Below are 27,208 nucleotides of genomic sequence, written 5' to 3'. Positions count from 1 at the left end.
GCTTTCCTTGCTACTCTGTCCTGCAAAAGCCTCTTCATTCCTGTAAAACTACTGCAACCGCAGTCTGCTTACTCTATTCACCTCTTTGTCTCCCTCTATTAATTTTACCCCCCACTCTTCTCTCTAATACTAAATTAGTGATCCCTTGATGTGTGAGAATGTGTGCTACCATCCGCTCTCTTCTTCTAATCAGATTGAGCCACAAATTTCTTCTCTGACCAGTTCTATTCAGTACATCTTCATTAGGTACATAATCTTCAGCGTTCTTCTGTAGCTCCACATTTCAAATGCTTCCATCGTCTTCTCGTTAAGCTGTTTTATCGCCCATCTTTCTCTTCCATACAAATACTTTCAGAAAAGACTTCATAACATTTAAACTTTCATTCGGTGCTAACAAATTTCTCTTCTTCAGAAACGCTTTTCTTGCCATTGCCAGTCTACATTTTATAGCCTCTGTATTCCGGCCATCGTCAGTTATTTTGCTGTCCAAATAGCAAAACTCATCTCTTTTAGGTGTCTCGTACCCTAATCTAATTACCTCAGCGTCACCTAGTTTAATTGGACTACAATCAATTATCCCTGTTTTGCTTTTGTTGATGTTCATCTTATGTCCTCTTTTTAAGACGCTGTCCATTCCGCTCAACTGGTCTTCCAAGTCCTTTACTGTCTCAGACAGTATCACGAGTACAGTGTCATCAGATTTCTGCACCCAGAACTTTAATTCCAACTCCAAATTTTTTTGTTTCCTTTACTTCTTGGTTAATGTGCAGACTGAATAACATCTGGGATAAGCTACTACCGTGTCTCACTCCCTGGGCTGTCTTGCATATCTTCCTCGCCAGAAGGAAGAGTTTTATCATGGCTGGCTCTCGCAAGGCTGTCAGTAGCAGCTAGTATGGATTGCTTTCTACTTCTGCTCTCAAAACGTACTCGCAGTGTCACATCTCCCACCCCATCTTTATCTACGTCCTCTTCCAGTACTATAATATTACCTTCAAGTTCATTTTCCTTGTATAGACCCTCTGTATACTCTTACACTTTTCAGCTATCTCTCTTTGCGTAGGACTTGTTTCCCGTCTGAGCTCTTGATATTCATGTAGCTGTTTCTCTTTTCTCCAAAGTCTATGATATTTCATGTAGGGGATGTCTATCTTTCCCACAGCGATGTAAGCTTCTAAATCCTTATATATATTTGGCCTCTAGTCATTCCTGCTAAGCCATTTTGCACTTCCTATCAGTGTCATTTTTTAGACGTTTGTACTCCCTTTCGCCTGCTTCATTTGCAACATTTTTTATATTTTCTTCTTTCATCAGTTACATTCAGTATATCTTGTGTTATCCAAGGATACTAGGCCTTGTCTTTTTACCTATTTGATGCTCTGCTGCCTTCACTGTCTCTCGAAGCTACCCATTCGTCTTCTACTGGAATCCTTTCCCCTGTTGTAGTCAATTGTTGCCTAATGCTCCCTCTGAAACTTTCAACAACCTTTGATTCTTTCAGATTATCCATTACCCATCTCCTCAATTTCCTACCTTTTTGAAATTTATTCAGTTTTAATCTACAGTTCAAAACCAATAAATTGTGGTCAGAGTCTACATCCGCTCTTGGAAATGTCTTACAATTTGAAATCTCGTTTCTAAATTTTTGTCTCCTATTATATAATCAATCTGAAACTTTCCGGTGTCTCCAACCTTCCTTCGTGATCCTTAAACAAAGTGTTAGTGATGATTAAATTATGATCTGTGCAAAATTCTACTAGGCGGCTGCCTCTTTCATTCCTTTCCCCCATTTCATATTCACTTGTTGTTTTTCCTTTCGTTCCTTTCCCTACTGTCGAATTCCAGTCCCCCAATCACAATTAAATTTTCGTCTGCCTTAACTGCCTGCATAATTTTATCTCATCATACATTTTTCAATCTCCCTATCATCTGCAGAGCTAGTTGACAAATAAACTTGTACTACTGTGGTAGTGTGAGTTTCCTGTCTATCTTGGCTACGGTAATGTGTTCACTATGCAGTTCCTGTTTTCTTATTCATTATTAAACCTATCCCCGCATTACTCTTATGTTTACACCGTGGAGATAATTTTCAATAGTAACTTCGTTTTTTTTACCATTTTGTGCCACTTGTTGGGTTATTTTATGTGTTCATAGACACAAGTATCAGCACACCGTCTCGTGTTGTCACTTTGCGACTCGAAAATAAATAGTAAAAGACAGCGACGATCTCAAATGGAGATTATATCACGGCTGAGGCACACTTATTCATCTTGTTGCTTTTGTCTAGTGTGATCCTAATTTTTAAGGTTGGTTTGAGTGTATGGATTCATTTCACGAACTCGGAAAAATCTATGTAAGAGTTTCAAAACTCAACAAGATGACTAGACATAGTAAAGCAGTTTCTTTTTTCTCTAGACATCCTCGTTCGCTGGTTATATTAATTACCTTGGTAGTACCCTAATGTATTAGCCTCGAGAGCAAAAATTTTGGATGATCAGATTCCTGAATTACAGATACTGTTTCTTTCACCAATTACGAAATATCACAGCAATAAAATGTATTTATTTAACTCATGGTAAAAGCAGTACAGATTTTGAGAGATTATGGACATAAATATTGGAAGTAAATCTTCGCACTGTGACGTTTAGACAGCCTTGTAAAATCTCTTGGCAACGACGTCACCAAGGGTCAGCGTCTGGAACAAAAAATAAGATTTTAACATCTAGTAATCATGCCTTCAAAGAAATTATTAAGGTAAGTAAAGTAATGTAAGTTAGTGAGTTATTAGAATACGTTTCAGTACGTAGGTAAGTTTAAAGATTTATTCGAAAACAGGGCAAAATTAATTGCACCAGAAATGCGTATGTCTCATGTTTTTTCTTTTTTTTTTAATTTTATCTACAGGAAAATCATAAATGACATGGATGTGGCTCAGTGTGATTGGTATTAGAAAGGGAATTGATCGAGGTCTTTTTGAACGTAATATTCTAGTACTCAACTATTATGAAATGTGAAAAATACAGAGAACCTATATCATGGTCAACAGACCGGCAATGAAGCAGTTTTTTGCGAGCATAGTTTGTTGTTTCGCTTGACAAGGCCCCCGTAGACAATCAGACAATTTGTTTAACTCCACGTGTTTGTCAAATTACTTGGAAGTGTGCTGCCTGATTTGAAGTGTTTGTCAAATATCGACGGTGTTTGACGGCCGATTTCACAAGTTGGCAGCTTACGCAACAACAATAGCCAGTCGCTTCACGGACTATTATCAGTGACTTTGAGATATCTGTCGACTGAAACAGATTTCGAAGGTTTACAGTTTGTATCGCGCATTGCACCTCGTACATTGTCAATAGTGTCAAAAATACTTCGTGCACGATACGCACGGCGTGACAGCTACGTCAAAATTGAGATTAAATCTGACAAACTTAGCTGGTACGTCTACGCCTTAGGCTGATAAACACGTAGATAGCAAGCAACAAATTCGATGAACATATCATCATTTTCAGGGGCCTTCACACTCCAAGGAAGGCCCTGATGATTCGTTCGCTGAACACTTCCATTTAAACATGTGGCTCCATGTACTGTGTAATTTAAAGTGTGATTACAAGATACACATGCCTTACATTACGCAATTTTTCTGCTAGTGTTCTGTAGATCATGTCCAAATCTGAAAAGACCTGCATGAAAAAATAAATTCAGGGAAGCTTATAAATAGTGGCATTTAAGAAATATTAAAATTTATGTTCGGACGGAGTTTTTTTTCCCGGAACCTGTATGAATTACGTTGTTTAAAGGTGCAGCGTCTTGACAGGACATGTATCAAGCGCTCTACAACTTAGTATAAGCAAGCTGTGAGGTGGAAGTGTAACAAATTTTGTTGGCAGTTACGTCAAGGGATTTTTAATGCTTCAACTAAAGTGTTCACAGGCGACTTTATGGACTATATGGTACTAGTGATTAAGTTGCTGACTTTCGTATCTGGAACTTTAGTTCAGTTACCTGCTATGCAGGAGAGATGGCGACACTTGCCTCGCCTTGCGTGATTCGTTACGATGACAGCGCCAGACTGTTCAATGACTGATATTCAAGAATACGAAATTCAGGCTGTTTAAGAAAAGACCAGGCAATTGCTTATCTTACCAGTAGCATTAAAATAGTTGCCCACGGCAGCATGTCGCAGTAAATGCTGGTACATGCTACCCAGTATAGTGCTGGTATTTCTAAAAGTAGGTGTTGTTATCTTCGTGTCATCAATGAGCAGATGTGATGAAACGGGAACAGCAGCAAGTATATAACCGCCCCTCACAAGAAAACGATAAAAGAGAGTTGTTTCGGGCTGGGCTGATAAAAAAAAAAATTCCCTTGGCCTATGGCGGAATCGGCAAGATTCTTTTCGTGGATTATAGGGGCGTTGAAACACCTAGTGTGGCTGGAAAAGCCCGAAATATTCAAACGGTCGAATAGTCAAACAAAATGCGAGGGCTATTCGGAAAGTAAGTTCCGATAGGTCGCGAAATGGAAACCATTGTGAAAATAAAAAAAGTTTTATTTCCAATCGTTAGCTACACCTTCCAGCTACCCCTATACATAGTCGCCGCTCCGACTCAGATATTTGTCGTAGCGTTGTACAAACTTCCCAAGACCCTCGTCATTGAAGGCAGCCGCCTGTGCCCCCCTTCTAACAGCCGTGTTGCCCCCCTTCTAACAGCCGTGTACCGCAAGTCTCTAGAGGAACGGAAGGTTCCAAATGATTGGGAAAGAGCACAGGTAGTCCCAGTCTTCAAGAAGGGTCGTCGAGCAGATGCGCAAAACTATAGACCTATATCTCTGACGTCGATCTGTTGTAGAATTTTAGAACATGTTTTTTGCTCGAGTATCATGTCGTTTTTGGAAACTCAGAATCCACTATGTAGGAATCAACATGGATTCCGGAAACAGCGATCGTGTGAGACCCAACTCGCTTTATTTGTTCATGAGACCCAGAAAATATTAGGTACAGGCTCCCAGGTAGATGCTATTTTTCTTGACTTCCGGAAGGCGTTCGATGCAGTTCCGCACTGTCGCCTGATAAACAAAGTAAGAGCCTACGGAATATCAGCTGGATTGAAGAGTTTTTAGCAAACAGAACACAGCATGTTGTTATCAACGGAGAGACGTCTACAGACGTTAAAGTAACCTCTGGTGTGCCACAGGGGAGTGTTATGGGACCATTGCTTTTCACAATATATATAAATGACCTAGTAGATAGTGTCGGAAGTTCTATGCGGCTTTTCGCGGATGATGCTATAGTATACAGAGAAGTTGCAGCATTAGAAAATTGTAGCGAAATGCAGGAAGATCTGCAGCGGATAGGCACTTGGTGCAGGGAGTGGCAACTGACCCTTAACGTAGACAAATGTAATGTATTGCGAATACATAGAAAGAAGGATCCTTTATTGTATGATTATATGATAGCGGAACAAACACTGGTACCAGTTACTTCTGTAAAATATCTGGGAGTATGCGTGCGGAACGATTTGAAGTGGAATGATCATATAAAATTAATTGTTGGTAAGGCGGGTACCAGGTTGAGATTCATTGGGAGAGTCCTTAGAAAATGTGGTCCATCAACAAAGGAGGTGGCTTACAAAACACTCGTTCGACCTATACTTGAGTATTGCTCATCAGTGTGGGATCCGTACCAGATCGGGTTGACGGAGGAGATAGAGAAGATTCAAAGAAGAGCGGCGCGTTTCGTCACAGGGTTATTTGGTAACCGTGATAGCGTTACGGAGATGTTTATCAAACTCAAGTGGCAGACTCTGCAAGAGAGGCGCTCTGCATCGCGGTGTAGCTTGCTCGCCAGGTTTCGAGAGGGTGCGTTTCTGGATGAGGTATCGAATATATTGCTTCCCCCTACTTATACCTCCCGAGGAGATCACGAATGTAAAATTAGAGAGATTACAGCGCGCACAGAGGCCTTCAGACAGTCGTTCTTCCCGCGAACCATACGCGACTGGAACAGGAAAGGGAGGTAATGACAGTGGCACGTAAAGTGCCCTCCGCCACACACCGTTGGGTGGCTTGCGGAGTATAAATGTAGATGTAGAATTCTCTACGCTCGTCTACAGCTCGCTATCTGTACCAAAACGTTGTCTTCATAGACAGCGGTTCATTTGGGCAGAGATGAAACTCAATACGAACCAACTACGTGCTGTGTTGTAGTTGATCAAACATTTCCCATCGAAAACGCTGCAGGAGCATCTTCGTTGCCCCTGCAGAGTGCGGCCGAGAATTGTCATGAAGAAGGGAACGCACGGCAGTTACGTTATGTGCGCTGCGCTACACCAGGCAAAACCTCTCAAAAGACACCTATACTTGGCGGGAGACACTATTACGTGCTGACTGTGAGCTCAGAATTGAAAAAAGTGAAGTGCCGCGATCGAGGGGTATATTAGCGACACTATCCACCACAGCTGTGCAAAACTTTTCGGACTTTGACGGTGGTTTCGATTTCGCGAACGATTGGAAGTTACTTTCCGAACAGCCCCCGTAATTACATTCTCAGAAAACTTGTTTCGGGACGGACCACTGCAATATATTAATTTATCGTTTTTGTTTTCCGTTCCAGGTAGTACTGGTGGAGAAGAAAGATGAGAGAAATGCAGCTGATTATGGTTCAAATGGCTCCGAGCACTATGGGACTTAACGGCTGAGGTCATCAGTCCCCTAGAACTTAGAACTATTTAAACCTAGCTAACCTAAGGACATCACACACATCCATGCCCGAGGCAGGATTCGAACCTACGACCGTAGCGGTCGCCCGGTTCCAGCCTGACGCGCCTAGAACCGCTCGGCCACACCGGCCGGCAGCTGATTATGGCATGGGTTCGTTTAGAAAATGCGAATGTGTCGCGGAAGAGAGGGCCGTAGTGGCCGAGCGGTTCTAGGCGCTACAGTCTGGAACCGCGAGACCGCTACGGTCGCAGGTTCGAATCCTGCCTCGGGCATGGGTGTGTGTGTGTGATGCCCTTAGGTTAGTTAGGTTTAAGTAGTTTCAAGTTCTAGAGGACTGATGACCTCAGAAGTTAAGCCCCATAGTGCTCAGAGCCATTTGAACCATTTTTGTCGCGGAAGTTAAATTGCATCAACGATGTCTGATCTTACAAGAGACGCATTTTGTGGATTGCTATTAAAATTCCGTGAGTGTATGTTCGTAGAAAAATCAGTTAACGTACTCTTCTTGCTACATATAGACTGTGTGAGGACAAAGGAGAAGCACCCATAGGATACGGTCGCAATTCAGTGTAGTTTCGTACACCTACAGATCATCGGCAGTTATTTAAATGATTCGATCTTAAATTTTCGTTGACAAGTGAACCGCCACCAGTGTACTTTAGTGTTCCTCATATTTAGTGTTGTTGCCACAACTGGTAGGTTGTATAATGGGTGTGAACAGCGTTACGTTGAGTGATAGCTGCGAGGAACGGGGAGTCTCCATTTGGCTGCCTGATCGAATTGTGAAACATCAAGATCTGTGGGAGATTCGGATACGATAACTCGATGTTGAACTGCATGGGAACGTGAGGGAAGGCTTGATCGGTGTCGGGGTTCTCGTCGACCACGTCTGACCACCACTAGCGACATTCCTGTGTTGTGCCTCAACGACTTCGTAACACCTTCAACTCTGAGCCTGCCATCCGAGAACAAGTACAGGACTCCCTGCAACTTTGTTTCGTCCCACGCCATCGCTCGCAGACTGGCAGCAGTTGGACTACGGAATTACCGTTGACATCACAGCACAAACGGCTGCGTTTGGAATGGTACCGTGACCGAGGAATCTCGGACTGCTCATAAATGGCATCGCATCGTATTCAGCGACGAAACGCGGTTCTCCACTACCCCGAATGACCAACGTAGGTTAGTATGGCTGCGATCTAGAGAGAGGACCTTTTCTTTCAGTTTTTTGGGGGAGTTACTCCTGGTGTCGTGATTAGGGGAGCCGTCGTCTATGACTTCATGTCATGGCTCGTAGTGATTTGAGGCAAGGCTGACTGCATAACGTTACGTCACAGCCGTTCTACATCCTCAGTTGTTACCTTCCATGTGATAGTATTATGGTGCCATTTTCCAGCAGGACAATGCTCGTACACACATGACGAGGGCGTCTATGAACTGTGTGCGTGATGTTGAGGTATTCCCGTATCCAGCAAGATCCCTAGCTGTATCCTCAATAGAAGATGTGTGTGATCATCTCGAATGCCAACTCAGTCCCAATGCCAGTATCCAAGGTCACAACAGTTGTGGAGCAGCTTGCCTCAGGAAAGGCTACAACGACTTCATGACACCATTCCCAACCGAATGAGTGCATGCATCCAGGGCAGAGAGGGTATAGCGCCATACCGACAAGTGGGCCCATACTCCCAATTTCGTTCTAAATTTGACTCCATTTTATAATCACCGAAATAATATCACGTGCCGAGTCAATCCGTGAAGTTTCATCATTACCTCCTCCCCTCCTGGGCGTTTCACTTTTTTTGTCAGGTAGTACACATGTGCGAAAGAAGAAGGATACTGTGTTTGGTTAAGGAGTAACCCTCTTCCCATAACATATTTATTTCAGAGGAAACGTGGGCAAAAAAGCGAGCTTTAACCTCAAGATGAAGTTCCCTGACAATGTAGGGAGAAGATGTGACTATCCCGTTTATGCGATGCGACAGCGACTTCTCTTCTTCTAGGTGTGCCATAAGGGAAGTCTTCTCCACAAGCCACTCTACAGCGCCTGGCGGAGGGTGCATTGTACCAATATTATGGACTTTCTCTGCTGTTCCATTCGCTTACTGAGCGCGGAAAAAATGACTGTACGCCTCTGTATGCACCCTAATAGCTCTCATCATATTCGCATGATCGTTACGCGAGATATGCGCTGTTGGTAGCGTAGTGGTCGCATAATAATCTTTGTACTGGTTCTCTCAAAATTTACTCAACAGGGTTTCGCAAAAATTACCTCATCTTTCTTTCAAGGATTCCCACTTTTGTCCCCCTAGAATTTCTGTTACAATTTGGTAACGACCACACGACCTGTCCTGTATCTGAAGTGCGATGTCTGCTGAGGTGTCTACTTCATAAGGACTCCAAACACTGGAACAGTATTCCAGAGGAAGTCACAGATGCCACGACTGAAGAGGAACTCTTAAGAGAAATGTCGTTATCTGTGACGTTGCTCAAACAACGGCAGGTGTTGTTCGAACTGGTATAACAGAACTTTGTGCGACGGTGTCACGCCTGCAAAGCTTCTGAGTGTCGCTCTGAGCTTGTGTTGTGAAGGTAAGCCTTATGCAAGTTGCGTGGACGAATGAAATTACTACACACATGTGTTTACTTGGATTTTTGTCTGCGTCAGCACGACAACGGTAAATTTGATACTCTTTATTTTATTACATTCGACTCAGTAGTTTACCGACCACAGCTCCCTATCTCGAAGTGATACATTTACCTGTCTGCTGCATCGTTGCAAGCTTGTATCAACATTACACTGAATATGAACTGAGGATCCATTTAGAAGTGACGTCATACTGTACAATCCGGTATCCTGCGCTACATTGTGCCTATGCCCCAGAATTGCATACAGTTACCAACACAGCTGCTCCAAACGATACCAAAATTCATCCAAGTGAAATAACGCAACCGACGCTGTATTAACCACGCGATTCATCAGCACATTTGTAAGAAGTGCCTCTGAAAGTAGGACACATCGGACGAAGACGTACTGGCTGGTAGACAACTCCCTGAGAGGGTACAAGATAAACAGCATTTTCCCCCTAGTATTTACAGAAGGATTATCTCGTACAAACACATAATGTTGACAGACGTCTTGAGCAGAACACTGCCGGATGCTGTCGTAATAAACAGCATTTTATCTCGCGCACAGTGTGTTACATAACGCAACGGCAGTGAGTAATTGTTCAATGCAAACAGAAAGATACAGTGAGTGATTTTCCTAAGAATTACCGTGTGATGCAAAGCATGGAGCGGACGTTTCTTAACCTCTTTTTGTGTTCTTTGCAACCAGGAATCACCTTTGTCCATTTTGACTTGACAATACAAATTCCTTTTATTAATAATAATTTCCACTCGATCTGCAGCGCTGGATCAACTAAAATGGTAGTCTTCTTCCCTCTTACTTCACTGCCTAGGAGGAGCTTAATGAAGCGTAATTATTTCACTTCTTACTCCGCAGCCCAAGGTGGTACGCTACTCGGTAATGACCGAAAGTTCAGATTCACTAGCTTTGCAGCTCTGAAGATAATGCAGATAATTGTTGGGATGGCGGCCAGTTTCCGCTACAAATTACGGTAATTACAAGATGAACAATGAGACACTGGACACATACACAGCCAAATCGGTCGTCATTAATTTTAACGCAATTAGACTCAGGGAATAAGCTAATACGCCCAGTGGCGTCCATAAAAGACAGCATAAAAGGTTGAACTTCATTGGCAGAGTTTTAAAAAGACATTAACATATACGGGGTGTTACAAAAAGGTACGGCCAAACTTTCAGGAAACATTCCTCACACACAAATAAAGAAAAGATGTTATGTTGACATGTGTCCGGAAACGCTTAATTTCCATGTTAGAGCTCATTTTAGTTTCGTCCACCTACGCTCAATGGAGCACGTTATCATGATTTCATACGGGATACTCTACCTGTGGTGCTAGAACATGAGCCATTACAAGTACGACACAACATGTGGTTCATGCACGATGGAGCTCCTGCACATTTCAGTCGAAGTGTTCGTACGCTTCTCAACAACAGATTCGGTGACCGATGGATTGGTAGAGGCGGACCAATTCCATGGCCTCCACGCTCTTCTGACCTCAACCCTCTTGACTTTCATTTATGGGGGCATTTGAAAGCTCTCGTCTACGCAACCCCGGTACCAAATGTAGAGACTCTTCGTGCTCGTATTGTGGACGGCTGTGATACAATACGCCATTCTCCAGGGCTGCATCAGCGCATCAGGGATACCATGCGACATGCGACGAAGGGTGGATGCATCTATCCTCGCTAACGGAGGACGTTTTGAACATTTCCTGTAACAAAGTGTTTGAAGTCACGCTGGTACGTTCTGTTGCTGTGTGTTTCCATTCCATGATTAATGTGATTTGAAGAGAAGTAATAACATGAGCTCTAACATGGAAAGTAAGCGTTTCCCGACACATGTCCACATAACATATTTTCTTTCTTTGTGTGTGAGGAATGTTTCCTGAAAGTTTGGCCGTACCTTTTTGTAACACCCTGTATATATGAATCAGTAAATGTAGAACAATACTAATGGAATGTAGTCGAGTTAAACGAAATTATGCTAAAGGAATTAGATTAGAGAAAGAGATACTAAATGTAGTAGGCTAGATTTGCTATTTGGCCAGAAAAATAGCTGACACTCTCATAATTAAAGATGATATAAACTATAGGCTGCAAATAGCAAGAACTTTCGTACTGATAGCATGCTTGACAAGCAGACCCAACACTTTTCTCGCATTGTATTAGTTGATACACAAAACGATATCTACGGAGACGATCGTTATACATCGTGTAAACTAGTGAATCACCTATGAACAATTGGGTAAAATTTCTTTACCCCATACACTTCTCAGAGAACCTAATTTTGAAATTAAGACTATTGCATGATCCGCTTTTTGCTCCGTATAGACGTTGAGTGGAAGGATAATCTCAAAAGAACCATCTATGGACTTTTTTTAAATGGTTGCGGCCACAGATTTTTTGGATGTTATAATATTGTACAACATATGGGAGATAAACCTATACAAATATATGTGACTTTTCAGTGGTTATAATTATAGTCGCGGTTATATTGGCTGTCCTTCTGCCTCTTCGATGAAGTTTATTTGTATTGTACAGTAGTTTCACGACGTGCTCTTTTAGTATGAGACAAATGTTATTTCTAAGTTCGAGCATTGAATGGTGAGTTTGCCCTGACCTGCTTTGAAGCACTTCTAGATTTAAAATTTTTTACACGTTGGTTATTTAAAGACGGTTTGAATAAGGATCGAATAGGAAATCGCATGTGGCCTATGTTCGCTAATATCCAGAATCGTTTTCTGGGAACTTGGGTAAAATCAGTATGACCAGCGGAGACTTTAAATAGCGTTCCACTCCAAAACGAGTTCAGCGCCCTAATCACTCACTTCTGTTTCGTAGTCATTAAGGTGAAGTACATCTTTTTGTTTTTTCAAAACCCCAATGTGGTTCAATTGCATGCTATGGTCGTTTCCACTCTATTGTTAGTAGGAAACAGTTACTTCCTTTTAAGTGAAAATATCAGTGGATGACCTTAGAAAGAAATCTAGAATTAATATTCTGTCTGCGACAAGGTAATTACAGATTGTGTACAAGTTTGTTTTGGATAACGCTGGTTTGGCAATCGGTCGTAAACTGTCAAATAAACAATCTGGACATCATCCAGAACTGAGCTATGGGAATTAGCAATGCAGGATGTTCATCTGAACGCCGCTCCTGTTCCGTAACCGCTGAATCAACTCTCTCATTGTCTTTATCCATTGCTTTTGGATTGCCAATTTTACTCTCAGAAGCAATCCGCCGCGATGCTTTTGCACAGTGCATACGCATGTAATTCAGGTAAGTAATATTTGACGATGTATCTAACACCAAAACATGCCGACTGTATTTCTCGCACTGAAAAAAAGATTCCGCAACAAGTTGGGAGAAACACGTTTGCTTAAAATTAATTATATAATGTGAGGGGTTGTTCTAAATGTTTAATTATCACCTTGGGAAAACAATGTAAGTAGGTAATTTTTTTTCGTATTTGCAGGTACACGTATGCAGTCCTGGTACACATCATAAAGTCAGCGCCACAGTTCCGCAGATCGCCGAAAAGGGACCGAAACGAAACATCGCAGCTAACTGGAATATCGTGCCGTAATAAGTTTCCTGCATTAAAAGGGGAACAACTGAGCAACAGTTCAGCTGGTGGAAATGTACGGCAACGATGTACCATCGCACGATGATAAGAGTCATGGGGTAGCGGTATGCATATATACAGATGGCGCAGCTGTCATTTGCACTCAGGTGATTCAGACGTGATTGTAGCCGCACGATAGGAATTGAACACTAAATGGTAATTGGAGCTAGACGCGTGGAATATTCCGTTTTCGGAAATAGTTAGGGAATTCAATTGTCCGAGATCCATAGTGTCAAGATTGTACCGAGAATACCAAATGTCAGATATTACCTCTCACCAGTAACAAAAATAGTTCAAATGGCTCTGAGCACTATGGGACTTAACACCTGTGGTCATCAGTCCCCTAGAACTTAGAACTACTTAAACCTAACTAACCTAAGGACATCACACAACACCCAGCCATCACGAGGCAGAAAAATCCCTGACCCCGCCGGGAATCGAGCCCGGGAACCCGGGCGTGGGAAGCGAGAACGCTACCGCACGACCACGAGATGCGGGCCCACCAGTAACAACTCAGAGGCAGATGACCTTCTCTTAACGACCGGTAGCAGTGGCGTTTATGTGGAGTTGTCAATGCTAACAGACAAGCAACACCACGAGATGCGGGCCCAGCAGTAACAACTCAGAGGCAGATGACCTTCTCTTAACGACCGGTAGCAGTGGCGTTTATGTGTTGTCAATGCTAACAGACAAGCAACACTGCGTCACCTAACCACAGAAATCAACGTGGGACTGTATCGGCTAGGACAGAGCGACGAAATTTGGCGTTAATGGGCTATGGCAGCAGAGGACCGATGCGAGTGCCTTTGCTAACGGCACGACGTCGCCTGCAGCGTCTCTCCTGTGTTCGTAACCAGATCGGTTGGACCCTAGACGAATCGTAAGCAATGGCCTGGTCAGATGAGTCCCAATTTCAGTTGGTAAGAGCTGTTGATAGAGTTTGAGTATTACGCGGATCTCACGAGGCCGTGGACCCAAGTTGTCCACAAGGCACTGGGCAATCTGGTGGTGGCTCCATAATGGTGAGGGATGTGTTTACATGGAATGGACTGGGTCCTCTGGTCCATCTGAATCAATAATTCACTGGTATGAAGAACATTCTGGACGATTCTAGCAGATGGCTGGCCGTCCAGATCGCTCGACATGAATCCCACCAAACATTTATAGGACAGAATCGAGTGGTCAGTTCGTGCACAAAATCCTGTACAGTCAACACTTTCGCAATTGTAGACGGCTATGGAGGCAGTACGGCTCAATATTTTGCAGAGGATGTCCAAAGACTTGTTGTTTTCATGCTACGTCGAGTTGCTGCAGTAATCAGAGCAAAAGGGGGTCTGACACGATGTTAGGAGGTTTCCCATGACTTCTGCATGCAACATAAGATATAGCAATGCCTTAACAACTGTCACATGTAAAAATTGCAATCTACGTAGGAACTTCATAGACAATATTTCGTAAATATGAACAAGTACTATGCCCTCTAGATTACTTTCTTTCTTAGTATTGATCTGCAAGAATTAATTATTACGCATCGAGTAATCTATATAAATAAAAGTCTCTTATTACTCCATGAAATCGTATCTGTGCAGCATGTACTACAACACGTCAGTTAACAATTTTTGGAGCCTCCTCATTGGAAAGCACCCTGATAGAGCGACTATCGTTTCAATAAAAACATGTTGCTGATCAATAGTACTTCATCTGACGTGACAGTGTTTGCCATTCGACTTTCACAACAGCTTCGTATGAAAGAAGTCTGCTGCCACATCTTTGGAATGGCGTCCATCCTCACAATGGTAACCACTAGTTTACCTATCGATTCTTCAACAACTTCAGTGGAAAGAAGCCTGCTGCCACATCTTGGGAACGGCGTATAACCTCACCATGGCAACCAGTGGTTCCAAATGGTTCACTGACAGGCCTAGAGTGAGCAGCCTATGTACTGTCAAAACGATGTTCATCTATCCTACTAGTTTAAATATTTTTAACGATTCTTAACTGACAATAGCTGTTGAACAAGCTAAGTTTTATGTGCGTTTATTTTTCTTTTTTGTCAATGTTTTTTTTAACTAAGAAATCTTACGTTGTTATTCGACCTATAACCCATTGGTTAGGGATGACATCATTCTGTCAGAGGTGGGCGGAGCCTCCAGTATACATAGTAAAACATACGCTGGTTTCTCCAGTAGTGATTCACCAGAAGGAGGTTCTTTCCCATTGGTAATTCATCGTTTCATAACTTTCTAGCTTTATATACTTTATATATTTTTCTTTATTGTATGTAGCACTCTGCTTAAGTTTTGTATTTTACTTGTAGGTCTAGAGATGATCACAGTTGTGGTCGAAACCGGTCACCGGGATAAATAATTTGTGATCAAGACTGTTTTTGATAGTAAATATTTGATAGAGTTGTTAGGCGGCGCAGTCACTTCAGGTGTGGTCAAGCATGTCTGAACGGCTAAGAATGAAGTGGCCGGTCACCTCCCCGTGAACAACCGGAGACCGGCGTGGCAGAATGGAGGCGATAGTGTAAAAAATGTAAAACTCACTCTGGGATGATTTGTTAACACCTTTCACGACATTTTGAATACATCAAGTATCCGCCCACTGGCTTTCCAGACTGCTTATACCCATTAAAAACGAGCGCCAAACCGAGGTGGTAGCGAGAACGCTGCAGCCATGACAGGCCGATTCAGACTTCTCTAGCCGTCTAACCACCACGGACGAGTGGTGGGTGTACCACTACGCTCCGGCACAAAGGAACAAAGCAAGCAATGGTAAAGTTAGACTTACTACTGGCGAAAAAGGTAACGACCTAACCATCATCTGGTAAGGTGGCGCTGTGCGTTTTCTGGGCTGCCATGATGTCCTGCAATCCGTTGAAGGAGCATAGTATCGCAACCTCCTGACAACGTTATGGGAGGTTGTTATGGGAGAACGTAGTGGAAAGGTGTGTATTTGCTCCACTAGAGTGCTCCAGTCATTTTGCACAGGACACAGACACACACGCTGCCTCTCTGGACAATCATATTTTGCCTGGAGCCTGATATTCTCCTCACACAGTACTTAGAGACTTCTTCCTCTTTCCTTTGATGAAGGAACCATTGTGGGGCAGGCATTTCCTGTATGACGCTGAATTGACTATAGAGGACGAATGTTTCTTTAACAGCCTACAAGGAAGGTTTCTGTCTAGTGACTCACCGTTGGACAAATGTGTCGCATTGAAGATAGAATATGTACAGTAGTGCTAACACCAGCAACAAATTTAATAGTGACACTTCGATATTTCTAAAGGTGACAAAAATTGTAGAAGACCAATGAAATACAAAAATGTTTATATGTTATTATGAAAAGATGTTTCATTCATGAATTGTACTTTATATTGCTATCCTACAGTATGTAAACGCTTGTTTTACAGTTTCGTGTTACGTAATTGTTGTCATCCTTCGCTTGCAGAGAAACCTACCCATGAGGCCAAATCTTATTTCATAATTCTGTAAATGTTGACTGTGTAGCTTTCCCCAAAAGCTAATTCTGTTATATATAGTATGGCACATATATGTTAATGCATGTAATATATTGTGTTATCGTTACGTCATAAAAGTTTCCACGTTCTATCTGATGGCGTAGGCACCTACCCGTGACACTTAACAGCATGCCGGCCGCGGTGGCCGTGCGGTTCTAGGCGCTCCAGTCCGGAGCCGCGCTGCTGCTGCGGTCGCAGGTTCGAATCCAGACTCGGGCATGGGTGTGTGTTATGTCCTTAGGTTAGTTAGGTTTAAGTAGTTCTAAGTTCTAGGGGACTGATGACGACAGCAGTTGAGTCCCATAGTGCTCAGAGCCATTTGAACCATTTTGAACTTAACAGCATGGTTTGCCTCCTTTATATAGAATTTGTGTCAATTTTGCCCGTTATGATTGCTTGATTTATATTACTTTGATGGTTACATTTCTTCTGATAGTTTCCACGTTAAACAAATGTGTGGCCTTGATACATTAACTAATGAGCTCATCCAGTTCAGACTGCCATCTGGTGGTACTTCTCGGTGCTAGCTTCCGTTGTACTCCAAATCCAGTGGTCAGTTACTCTATGGCAGCCAATATGGCATTCTATCACGAAGAGGCAAGATGTGGCTTGTATCTGTCTCGTTCATGCCATTCGTATTCAAAGTCGTACATACATCATGATAGTACACCTGATATATCATTGTATTACCTCGAATTGCTTACGGTATATTTTTATTTAATGTTTGTTTATTAGATGTTTTCAAAAAATGGTTCAAATGGCTCTGAGCACTATGGGACTCAACTGCTGAAGTCATTAGTCCCCTAGAACTTAGAACCAGTTAAACCTAACTAACCTAATGACATCACACACATCCATGCCCGAGGCAGGATTCGAACCTGCGACCGTAGCGGTCTCGCGGTTCCAGACTGCAGCGCCAGAACCGCGCGGCCACTTCGGCCGGCAGATGTTTTCAATATTATATTTTGACTCTGGACTTACGTCCACATGAGACAAATTTTATGAGGGAAATTATTTTACAGCATATTGCATGTTTCTAATGTGACAGAGTGGTTCAAGCCAAGGGAGCCCATACCATAGAGCAAGGGCCGCCATGCCTCCTGTCAACCCCCCACCCACTAGGTGTCAGAGAAAGGAAAAAATATAGAGTAGTTGCGTGTTTTTCTTTCAGAAAAATAACTTAAAAGTCAATATTACGAAGGTTTTTAATAGAGTTGTAACTGAAACTTTTTATGCCTACTTACAAGTCGCCATTCGTCTTCCAAAATATTAAAAATACTTCATATTCTCACTTTCAGCCTCCCCCCCCCCTTCTCCCACACACTAGAAACTATCGTATGGGCGCCCTTTGTTTAAGCTTTGTGTGATGTAACTGCCGCCACCCAGTCTTATGGGGCATACGTTCTTTTCATGGAGCTGAAGATGGCAATACGTGTTGCCGAAACTAGTAATCATTTAATTATGTTAACATAGCGATCTTGGGAAATAAATTGATTTTCACGAGAACATTACAGTGCAAATGTAGAGATTGACCACAACCTCGAACATCTTAAAAACAACTGAATGTGGATGTTCTTCACCTCTACATTGTAATATACGGTTATGAAAGCCACATTTGTTAGTGTGTGAGTGGCCTTACCGCGATCATCTGGGTGTCGCTGAACTTCCTCTCGGTGGTGACGGTGCGGCCGTCTGTGAGCTTCTGCACCTGCACCAGAACGTCGTCGCCCTTCACGGTGAACGTCGTCTGCGCTTTGCGGCCGTCCAGCGTCGTCTCTTCGAACTCGGTGTTCAGCTTGAATGGGATCTCCATCTTCCTCGAGCCGATGTCGAGGATGATCTTGTACTGGTCGCCGTCCACCGTCAGCGTCGTCTTGGTCGTCTGCTTGAGGGCTGCCTCCCGGTGACCGGGGTCACTCACGCCTGCACATAAAAAAATAAACTGTCATCGCCAGGTGTCGAACACGGAGGAACCTTAGGTTTCGTATAGGAGTATGCGATACACGGTCTGCAGTGTATTACTCAATAAACGTTATCTAGTATCATCTTATCAGACAATTACGATTCTGTTTAATTCTTTCACATTCATTATGCATTATTTAAAACTATCTGGAATAACTGAATATCGTCTGAGTATCAACGTTTGATACACCATTTCATTATCCAGACTGTAAACCTGGACAACTTGAGACGTCAGGCATACGCATTCCCACCCAGTTGCAAAAGTAATTTCAGATCATAGAATGTAATAGCTCACTTATATAACGCGGTTTTTGTATAAAATATTGGAAAATTATGGAACAGAAAGTTCTAGAAAATCACTAGATGCAAATGAGACCAATTATTGAAATTGCAAACAAACCTATAGTTAAGTAACTTTAACATGGTTTAGTAGGTAGTTAATTATGTCAGGTAGTGTAACATTAGAGTTGAAACGTGCATAAAGTAATCAAAATAATTAAATAATTCAGAAGAAATTTGCATATTATAACAGTAATTGTTTAACGTTCAAAGTTTACGAAATTTTGAATGAAAAGTTCCTGTCAAAAACAACCAGTAGGAAACAATTGTTTCATTATTGTAAAATTTAGTGTTACACTTTAATTGTTGTCAAAAATTATTCTTTTATTACAGGTTTGAAAAGGTAATGATTTCAATAATGAATTTTTCATAATGTACTGTTACGTTTTTATGAAAAGGCTGGTGCAAGGCCAAGTGAGTCAGCTCTCGTTAGTTAGAGTCAGTACGGAGTTATTCATAGTTAGTTGTCAAAGCAGGATGCAGTTTCAAGTCTGAAACAGAGATAAGTACAAATTTCTATGAAGATGTCTTTAAAAATTTATGCAATAAAGAATTTCGTTACCTAAAAGTCAGTGTATCATCAATAGCTTCGGAATATGATTTTGATTTCTTGTAAACCCTAGACGAGGAACCAATTCCATAAGTAACTTTTCACTAGTAATTCAGTATATTCCTCTTGTCGTAATATTAAATGTTTAATATGTTAACTTTAGTAAAACTCGAACATTTTTGCCATTACGTATGTGATTGTAGGAAGAAGGGAATATTTTAGAATATGCACTGCGTTTCAGTCCATGGCTTTGCTTCGTTTCCTCGTATTAGTCGATCGCAATACTTATTATTACAGCTGGGAGTGAGGCACTGCGGTCGGCTTATCGTGAGTTTTTATCATGATATTTCTCGAGGTCACGCTGAATTGCTTGATAATATATGCACAATTATGTTAAATGCATTCATAGTGCAACATGTTTTCCTTAGTCACACCTGTACTTGTTTACTTTAAAGTTACCGCACGTGCCCGATAAAGGCCGCGGAAGGACAAGAGAAATATTACAGTGGTCGGGTAATATTGTGCTGATGTTTTCACCCCTTAAGACCTGCTTACACCCACATCCTCGATAAAATTGTTTTAGTAAATGTAAATCAACAAGGATTCCGCAACCAACGTGCGTATGAAAAATACACTCCTGGAAATTGAAATAAGAACACCGTGAATTCATTGTCCCAGGAAGGGGAAACTTTATTGACACATTCCTGGGGTCAGATACATCACATGATCACACTGACAGAACCACAGGCACATAGACACAGGCAACAGAGCATGCACAATGTCGGCACTAGTACAGTGTATATCCACCTTTCGCAGCAATGCAGGCTGCTATTCTCCCATGGAGACGATCGTAGAGATGCTGGATGTAGTCCTGTGGAACGGCTTGCCATGCCATTTCCACCTGGCGCCTCAGTTGGACCAACGTTCGTGCTGGACGTGCAGACCGCATGAGACGACGCTTCATCCAGTCCCAAACATGCTCAATGGGGGACAGATCCGGAGATCTTGCTGGCCAGGGTAGTTGACTTACACCTTCTAGAGCACGTTGGGTGGCACGGGATACATGCGGACGTGCATTGTCCTGTTGGAACAGCAAGTTCCCTTGCCGGTCTAGGAATGGTAGAACGATGGGTTCGATGACGGTTTGGATGTACCGTGCACTATTCAGTGTCCCCTCGACGATCACCAGTGGTGTACGGCCATATACATATGATCTAGTAGATGACGTCGGAAGCACCACGAGACTGTTAGTGGGTGATGCTCTTGTATACAGCGTGTTTCGGTAAGAGCGTGGGAAAATGTAACAGGGCATAGCGAATGCTCCACTGAGCAATTTGAAGTAGGGATCCTGGTGGGGTAGGAGAAGCTAGCTTAAGGAGATATGGAAGTAAAGTTGTCCATCGCTTTGTGTATTTACAACTTAAGTGTGTACAAGTTTATGCGTACGGTGCTGTTTATTTACATGTACACTCTTTATCTCCTGCAGCGAAGCAAGGAGGACGAGGCTGATTACTAACAAGACATGAGGCAGGTTTTGTTTACTTTACTTGTCCACATGGTAGCCCTGCTGGATCGTATTTAGAGTGTGCCATGACAGAACGTGCTATGTATCAACGGGAGACCCATTCACAACTCAAGGCTATTCAGAGACGTACAATGCAATACAATGGAGCGGTATCTGTACAGTTTCGCAGAACTCACTGACATGCACTTTGAGTATGGGGAAGTGTGCTGCAATGCTCTCTCTGCTGAAGGACTGTACAGGAAACGATTTCCTAATAGGCCCCATGCGTCACGCTGGCCGGGGTGGCCGAGCGGTTCTAAGCGCTACAGACTGGAGCCGCGCCACTGCTACGGTCGCAGGTTCGAATCCTGCCTCGGGCATGGATGTGTGTGATGTCCTTAGGTTAGTTAGGTTTAAGTAGTTCTAAGTTCTAGGGTACGGATGACCTCAGAAGTTAAGTCCCATAGTGCTCAGAGCCATTTGAACCATACGTCACGACGAGTGCTTATTTCTCTCGATCGACGAATGTCAGAATTGTAGCTGCCTGTGATGTGACTCGAAAAACATCAGGGATATTTGACAGAATGCGTCATAATCTTGTTCGCCAATGTCATGCTTGCACTGAGGTTGACGGCCGTCAGTTTCAGGACATTTTGTAAGAGACAGTACAAATGGTATGTTCATTGTGTCAATGATTGTATAAATAAAAAAGTACACAGTAATGTGATTTTATTCCTATTATCTCCTTAAGATGGCTTCTCCATTCCCAAGTTCTCTATCTCAAATGGTTCAGTGGATCATCTTCTATGTCCTGTTAAATGCGGAACGTTATTAAACCGTAGCAAAATCCAGGATCGACACATGGTGCAGGGATTGGCAGTTGACCCTTAGCATAAACTGATGTGACGTATTCCACACAAACAAGGGAAACACAAGCTATTGTATGATTACACGACTGTAGAATAATAATTGGAAGCAATAAAATCCGGTAAATGTCTGAGACTATGCACACGGGCAATTTAAAGTGGGGTGACCGCATGACGCTAATCGTAGGAAAGACAGAGGCCAGACAATCATTTTCAGAATCCACTGGAAGTGTAGCCCACCCACGAAGGAGGTAGCTTACGGAACCGTCGTTGGGCCGATACCTGAATATTGCTCGTCAGTCTTGAGGGCTCACCACACAGGATTGACAGATGAAATAGTGAAGAGCCAGAGAATAGAAGCGCGTTTCGTCAGTGGTTCCTTTAGTAGCCGTGAGTGTGACACGGAAATGCTTAGCCAGTTCCAAAGGCGGACGCCTCAAAAGAGGTGTTATGTAACACAGTGCTATTTACTGTAAAGATTCTGAGACCGTACGTTTCTAGAAGTGTCAACCGATCTATTACTTCCTCCTACGTAATCTTATATCTCGCTAAAACACCAAGAAGGTAAGATTAGAGAGCGGAGCTCTTGTGGAAGCTTACCGACAATCAACCTTCCCACGCACCATTCTGCGAGGTACGAATTTACTTATACGCGGCTACTCCGCAGTTCACGCATAGGTGCTGGACAGAGGCTTCATAGAACCACTATCACACTATTTCTCCACCGTTTCAGTCTCTAATACCAAGTGTGAAAAACCTACATCTAAATCTTTTGGTGCGATCTCTGATTCCTCTTATTTTATTACAATTTTTCCCTATGTAGACAGGAGTCAGCAAAATATTTTCGCACTTGGAGGAGAAGGTTGGTGGCTGAAATTTAACGAAAAGTTCTCGTGCAACGAGAAACAACTTTGTTTCAGTGATTTCCACATCAAATGGCGATAATACAAAACGAGCTGCACTTACTTGAACTTGTTCGATGTCCGACGTCAATCTTGTCTCGCAAGAATCGCAGCACAATACCGCGCAGCAACAGACAAGTGCAGTGCAAGCAGCCTATATCGTAGATCTGTTGCATCTTCGGAGCTTTGTACCGGTAAAGCGCATTCTTTGGTTTGCTTTTCTCACAACAGTCCCTTTGTGATCGTTCCACTAAGTTGTTCTTTATTTTAATACCTATATATTTAGTTGACCCGACAACCTTCTACTTGTTTGATTTATCGTGTAAGCGAGATTTCACTGATTCAGTTGCGTATTCGTGTGGAGCACTCCCCTCTTACTGTTGTGTACAGTCAACAGCCGCTTTTCGCACTATGCAGGTATCCTGTCAACATATTTGTGCAATTAGTCATCTATAAACAATCTAAGAGGGCTCCTCTGTCTCCTAAGTCGTTAACATAGATTAGAAACAGTAGAGGCCTTATAGCACTTGCTTGAGGAACGCCAGCTACTCCAATAACCCAATACATTACGACCGCCGGCCGCAGTGGCCGAGCTATTCTGGGCGTTTCAGTCCAGAACCGCGCAACTGCTACGGTCGCAGGTTCGAATCCTGCCTCGGTCATGGATGTGTATGGTGCCCTTAGCTTAGTTAGGTTTAAGTAGTTCTACGTTCTAGGGGACTAGATGACCTCAGATGTTAAGTCCCATAGTGCTCAGAGCCATTTGAACCATTACTACCAGTGCCCGCTGCGACGTTGGATGCCGCATGGTGGCCCTGCGGGCGCGTGAGTCGGAATCAAAAGTATGTAGCGGAGCAGACACGGACGGGGGATCAACCTAGAGAAGATATGGGCTGCAGATTGGAAATCCATTGAGGTAAGTGACTTTGACAAAGGACAGATTATTATTACACAGAGCCTCGAAACCGGCGAAGCAGGGTCGGGAGCCATGACCCCGTACTCAAATCAGCGACCCGTTATTTACAGGAATTACATGACCTGTGCGTAGGCATTTAATGCCACATACCTCCAGAAACCTACCAATAAACTGGTAAATCCCTAATAAGCATAAACTGTGATTATTTCGTTCCAAAGACGGACAAAGAAGCTATTAACCAGCCTGACGTCCTTCTTATTATGTTATTCATTTGATCTGTTGCTTTAATTTCTCACAGAAACTAAAACTCTTCCTAAAACTAATCGCAGTTCTAGGCCTCCTATGCCAGCATCTGGGAGGGTAGGACTCAGCTGACGACTTCGTAGTCTAGTTCTTCAAAACGATATCCATATCTGTACGGCTAGCCTCAAAGCAGTTACAGACGAGTTAAGTACGTTATTTCCTGCACATACCATGCAAACATTTCTAAACAAAGGTATTCCTGTTCTCATATGTTAGGTTACACATAATTAAGGTGCATATCTCCAAAACTCCATTTCTTTCGGCGAAACATGTTGTGGCAGTACTAAAGAAGGTCGTCAGAAGCTAAATGGGGCTGTTCACGGGATGATGCCGAGGTATACAGAGAAGTCGCAACGCTATAAAATCGTTGGATAATACAGGAAGACTGGCAGAGGTTCGACGTTAGGTGCAGGGACTGGAGCTCAACTAAAACAAATGTAACATGTTGCGCATAAATAGGTGGAAACTCCAGTTGTTGTTCGAATACCTCATTGCCGAACAATCATGAAAACTGTAACATGCGTCACATATCGGACACTTTGTGCACGGAGCTATTTACCATGGAAAGACCAGATAAAACTGTTGGTAGAGGGCAGATGCAGTTTGAAATTCATCTGCTGATTCTCAAGAAGTAGAGGTCCACCAACGAAAAAGGTATCTTACGAAAGACATTACTTCGATCTATATGTGGTTATTGCTCCTCAGTTGGATATCCACAGCCTCAGGAAGTGATAGAGGAGATAGGGAAGATCGAAAGAAGAGCAGCGGGCTTCGTTACAGGTTCATTTAGTAGGTGCGAAAGCATCATCGCGATGCCCATTCAGCTTCATAGTGAAAAGCTTAAAGAGGGATGTGGTGTTGTTTATTAGTGGAATTTCGAGAGCGTTCGTTCCTAGAAGAGGCGCGAAAGGACAGTGAAGTCAAATCTATAGAGAATCGACCTCATACGGAGACAGAAACAGTACGTTTTCCCACGCATCATCGGGACTGCATCAGGAAAAGGGAGAAGTTATAGCAGCACACACACCATAATGTGATCTTCGTGATTCACGGTAGATGCGGAAGCAGAATTTCTGATGAGAATAAACTAGTCATGTGTAAAATACGTCCCTGCGAGATAAGGTTAAAAGAGTACGAAATAGACAAGGATGTCAGCGAGGAATATTAGTAGTAACTGAAAGCTCCTGAGAAACGTTTTATGGATTGCAGTAACGAATAATTCAGCAATAAAATGGTAGTAAAATTGAAGTGAGGGGCAAAAACTCCAATTATCGAGCTGCGTGTGCGGGTGTGGATGGAGCGACACTGAGATCTTATCGAAATCATGCTACTCAATACTGAGCACAAAAAAATAAGTTTTTTTTAAATCTCTTTTATGATCTTCAGGTCGATTCAGCTATTTAGCGCATTTCTTGTGTGAGTACTAACCGTAAGCGATGAGGTAGTTGTCCATGTTCTCCATTTTGTCGATCTGGTAGGTCTTTCCTGCGTATTTCTTCACCATGGTGGCGGCTAAAAGTCTTCGGGAACGAGACGGCGAGAGCAGCTTGTTCAAACCTAGCTGAACTAGAGCATTAACGGCCGTCTTTATATATTTCCCCTGTGTGAAGAAAACCCGTCTCGTACAGCGTGATTATCTGTAAGCAGATATCACAATCTCTGCCTCATATCTGGCAACGGGGTCAATTAACAGTGAACTGACAGCTCATTATTCGCTATATTTCCGTTTTTAGATAATAAAATCATTTGCTTCTTCAGCATTAAACGAAGTTGTATAACAAAAACGAATGGTTTCTTAAAGTTCAAGTGGAGGCAATTCATTTCCGTACTTTTCGCAAGGGTGAGATACGAAAATTGGAATGGTGATGGCATTTTCTCGAGTGAAAATAGTCAGCCTTCGTTTGCAAAGCGCCGTAAAGCAGGGCAACTGCATTTTCGATGAGCATGTGTCGTATCCAATGCGCTCGTAACGTATTTCCTTTTCGTAATCTCCTTCGATTATTAGGTCGATATACCCTTCTACAATGACGGCTTCGCGCCGGCCACTGTGGCCGAGCGGTTCTAGGAACTTCAGTCCGGAACAGCGCGACTGATACGGTCGCAGGTTCGAATCCTACCTCGGGCATGGATGTGTGCGATGTCCTTAGGTTAGTTAGGTTCAAGTGTTTCTACGTTCTAGGGGACTGATGAGCTCAAATGTTAAGCTCCATAGTGCTCAGAGCCATTTGAGCCAGTTACGACTTGTTGCACACCTGAGCTATCCCTTCATCTTCAAGGACCACTGGACTCAGATAAATCATGAACAGAAGATTTTGTCATTATGGGGGACTGCAATCAAATGTTGCAAGTTATTCAGAGAGATTTCATGATGATGTTACAAACTTTCATGGATGATGGAGAAGAGTAAACGTACCAACTCTAACGACCTTAGCCCCGAAGCGACAGGGTGGATTGTTCCATACGAAAATCATCGGATACCTCTGACAGAGGACTACTTGTGCCAGTACAGTTGTTGCCAAGATTATAGGGCAGGTAACTTTCACAGGTGGTAGTGTTGTTGTTGTGGTCTTCAGTCCAGAGACTGGTCTGATGCAGCTCTCCATGCTACTCTATCCTGTGCAAGGTTCTTCATCTCCCAGTACCTACTGCAACCTACATCCTTCTGAATCTGTTTAGTGTATTCATCTCTTGGTCTCCCTCTACGATTTTTACCCTCCACGCTGCCCTCCAATACTAAATTGGTGATCCCTTGATGCCTCAGAATATGACCTACCAACCGATCCCTTCTTCTGGTCAAGTTGTGCCACAAGCTTCTCTTCTCCCAATCCTATTCAATACTTCCTCATTAGTTATGTGATCTACCCATCTAATCTACAGCATTCTTCTGTAGCATCACATTTCGAAAGCTTCTATTCTCTTCTTGTCCAAACTATTTATCGTCCATGTTTCACTTCCATACATGGCTACACTCCATACAAATATTTTCAGAAACGACTTCCTGACGCTTAAATCTATACTCAATGTTAACAAATTTCACTTCTTCAGAAACGCTTGTTTCTTGTCACTGCCAGTCTACATTTTATATCCTCTCTACTTCGACCATCATCAGTTATTTTGCTCCCCAAATAGCAAATCTCATTTACTACTTTAAGCGTCTCATTTCCTAATCTAATTCCCGCAGCATCACCCGATTTAATTCGACTACATTCCATAATAGTACAGACCAAAGAAATTCCTCTAGTTAACATGAGCTCTAAAATGCTCACCGTAAGAGCGACGAGTTCTTATTGATCTCCTATATTGTCTAACATATCCGTTCTACAGGAAGCTCTTTGGGATCCATATTTTT

At 42.7% G+C, this 27,208-nt stretch overlaps 1 protein-coding gene across 1 annotated transcript; it reads right to left on the bottom strand.

Moving 5' to 3' along the window:
• Positions 1–2,540: 2,540 nt before the first annotated feature.
• On the bottom strand, positions 2,541–25,435 carry LOC126100840 (fatty acid-binding protein, muscle-like). The gene is made up of 3 exons (XM_049911493.1): positions 25,288–25,435; positions 18,157–18,440; positions 2,541–2,695 (listed from the first exon to the last, which is right to left on the bottom strand). The coding sequence occupies exons 1-3, from the start codon at positions 25,361–25,363 to the stop codon at positions 2,645–2,647; spliced, it is 411 nt and encodes a 136-aa protein (XP_049767450.1). The 5' UTR covers positions 25,364–25,435; the 3' UTR covers positions 2,541–2,644.
• Between the last annotated feature and the right edge of the window lie 1,773 nt (positions 25,436–27,208).

This window comes from Schistocerca cancellata, chromosome 9 (genome assembly GCF_023864275.1).
Source record: "Schistocerca cancellata isolate TAMUIC-IGC-003103 chromosome 9, iqSchCanc2.1, whole genome shotgun sequence".
In the NCBI taxonomy this organism is placed as follows: Eukaryota; Metazoa; Arthropoda; class Insecta; order Orthoptera; family Acrididae; genus Schistocerca; species Schistocerca cancellata.
The sequence above is the reverse complement of the archived record's forward strand: the minus strand, read 5'-3'. Positions and strand labels throughout refer to the sequence as shown.

Coding starts and splice junctions, on each gene's coding strand:
- LOC126100840 (XM_049911493.1), bottom strand. CDS start 25,363: ATGGTGAAGAAATACGCAGGAAAGACCTACCAGATCGACAAAATGGAG. Junction 18,441..25,287: donor CAACTACCTCATCGCTTACG/GTTAGTACTCAC, acceptor TTTTATGTGCAG/GCGTGAGTGACCCCGGTCAC. Junction 2,696..18,156: donor GCGACACCCAGATGATCGCG/GTAAGGCCACTC, acceptor TTTTTGTTCCAG/ACGCTGACCCTTGGTGACGT.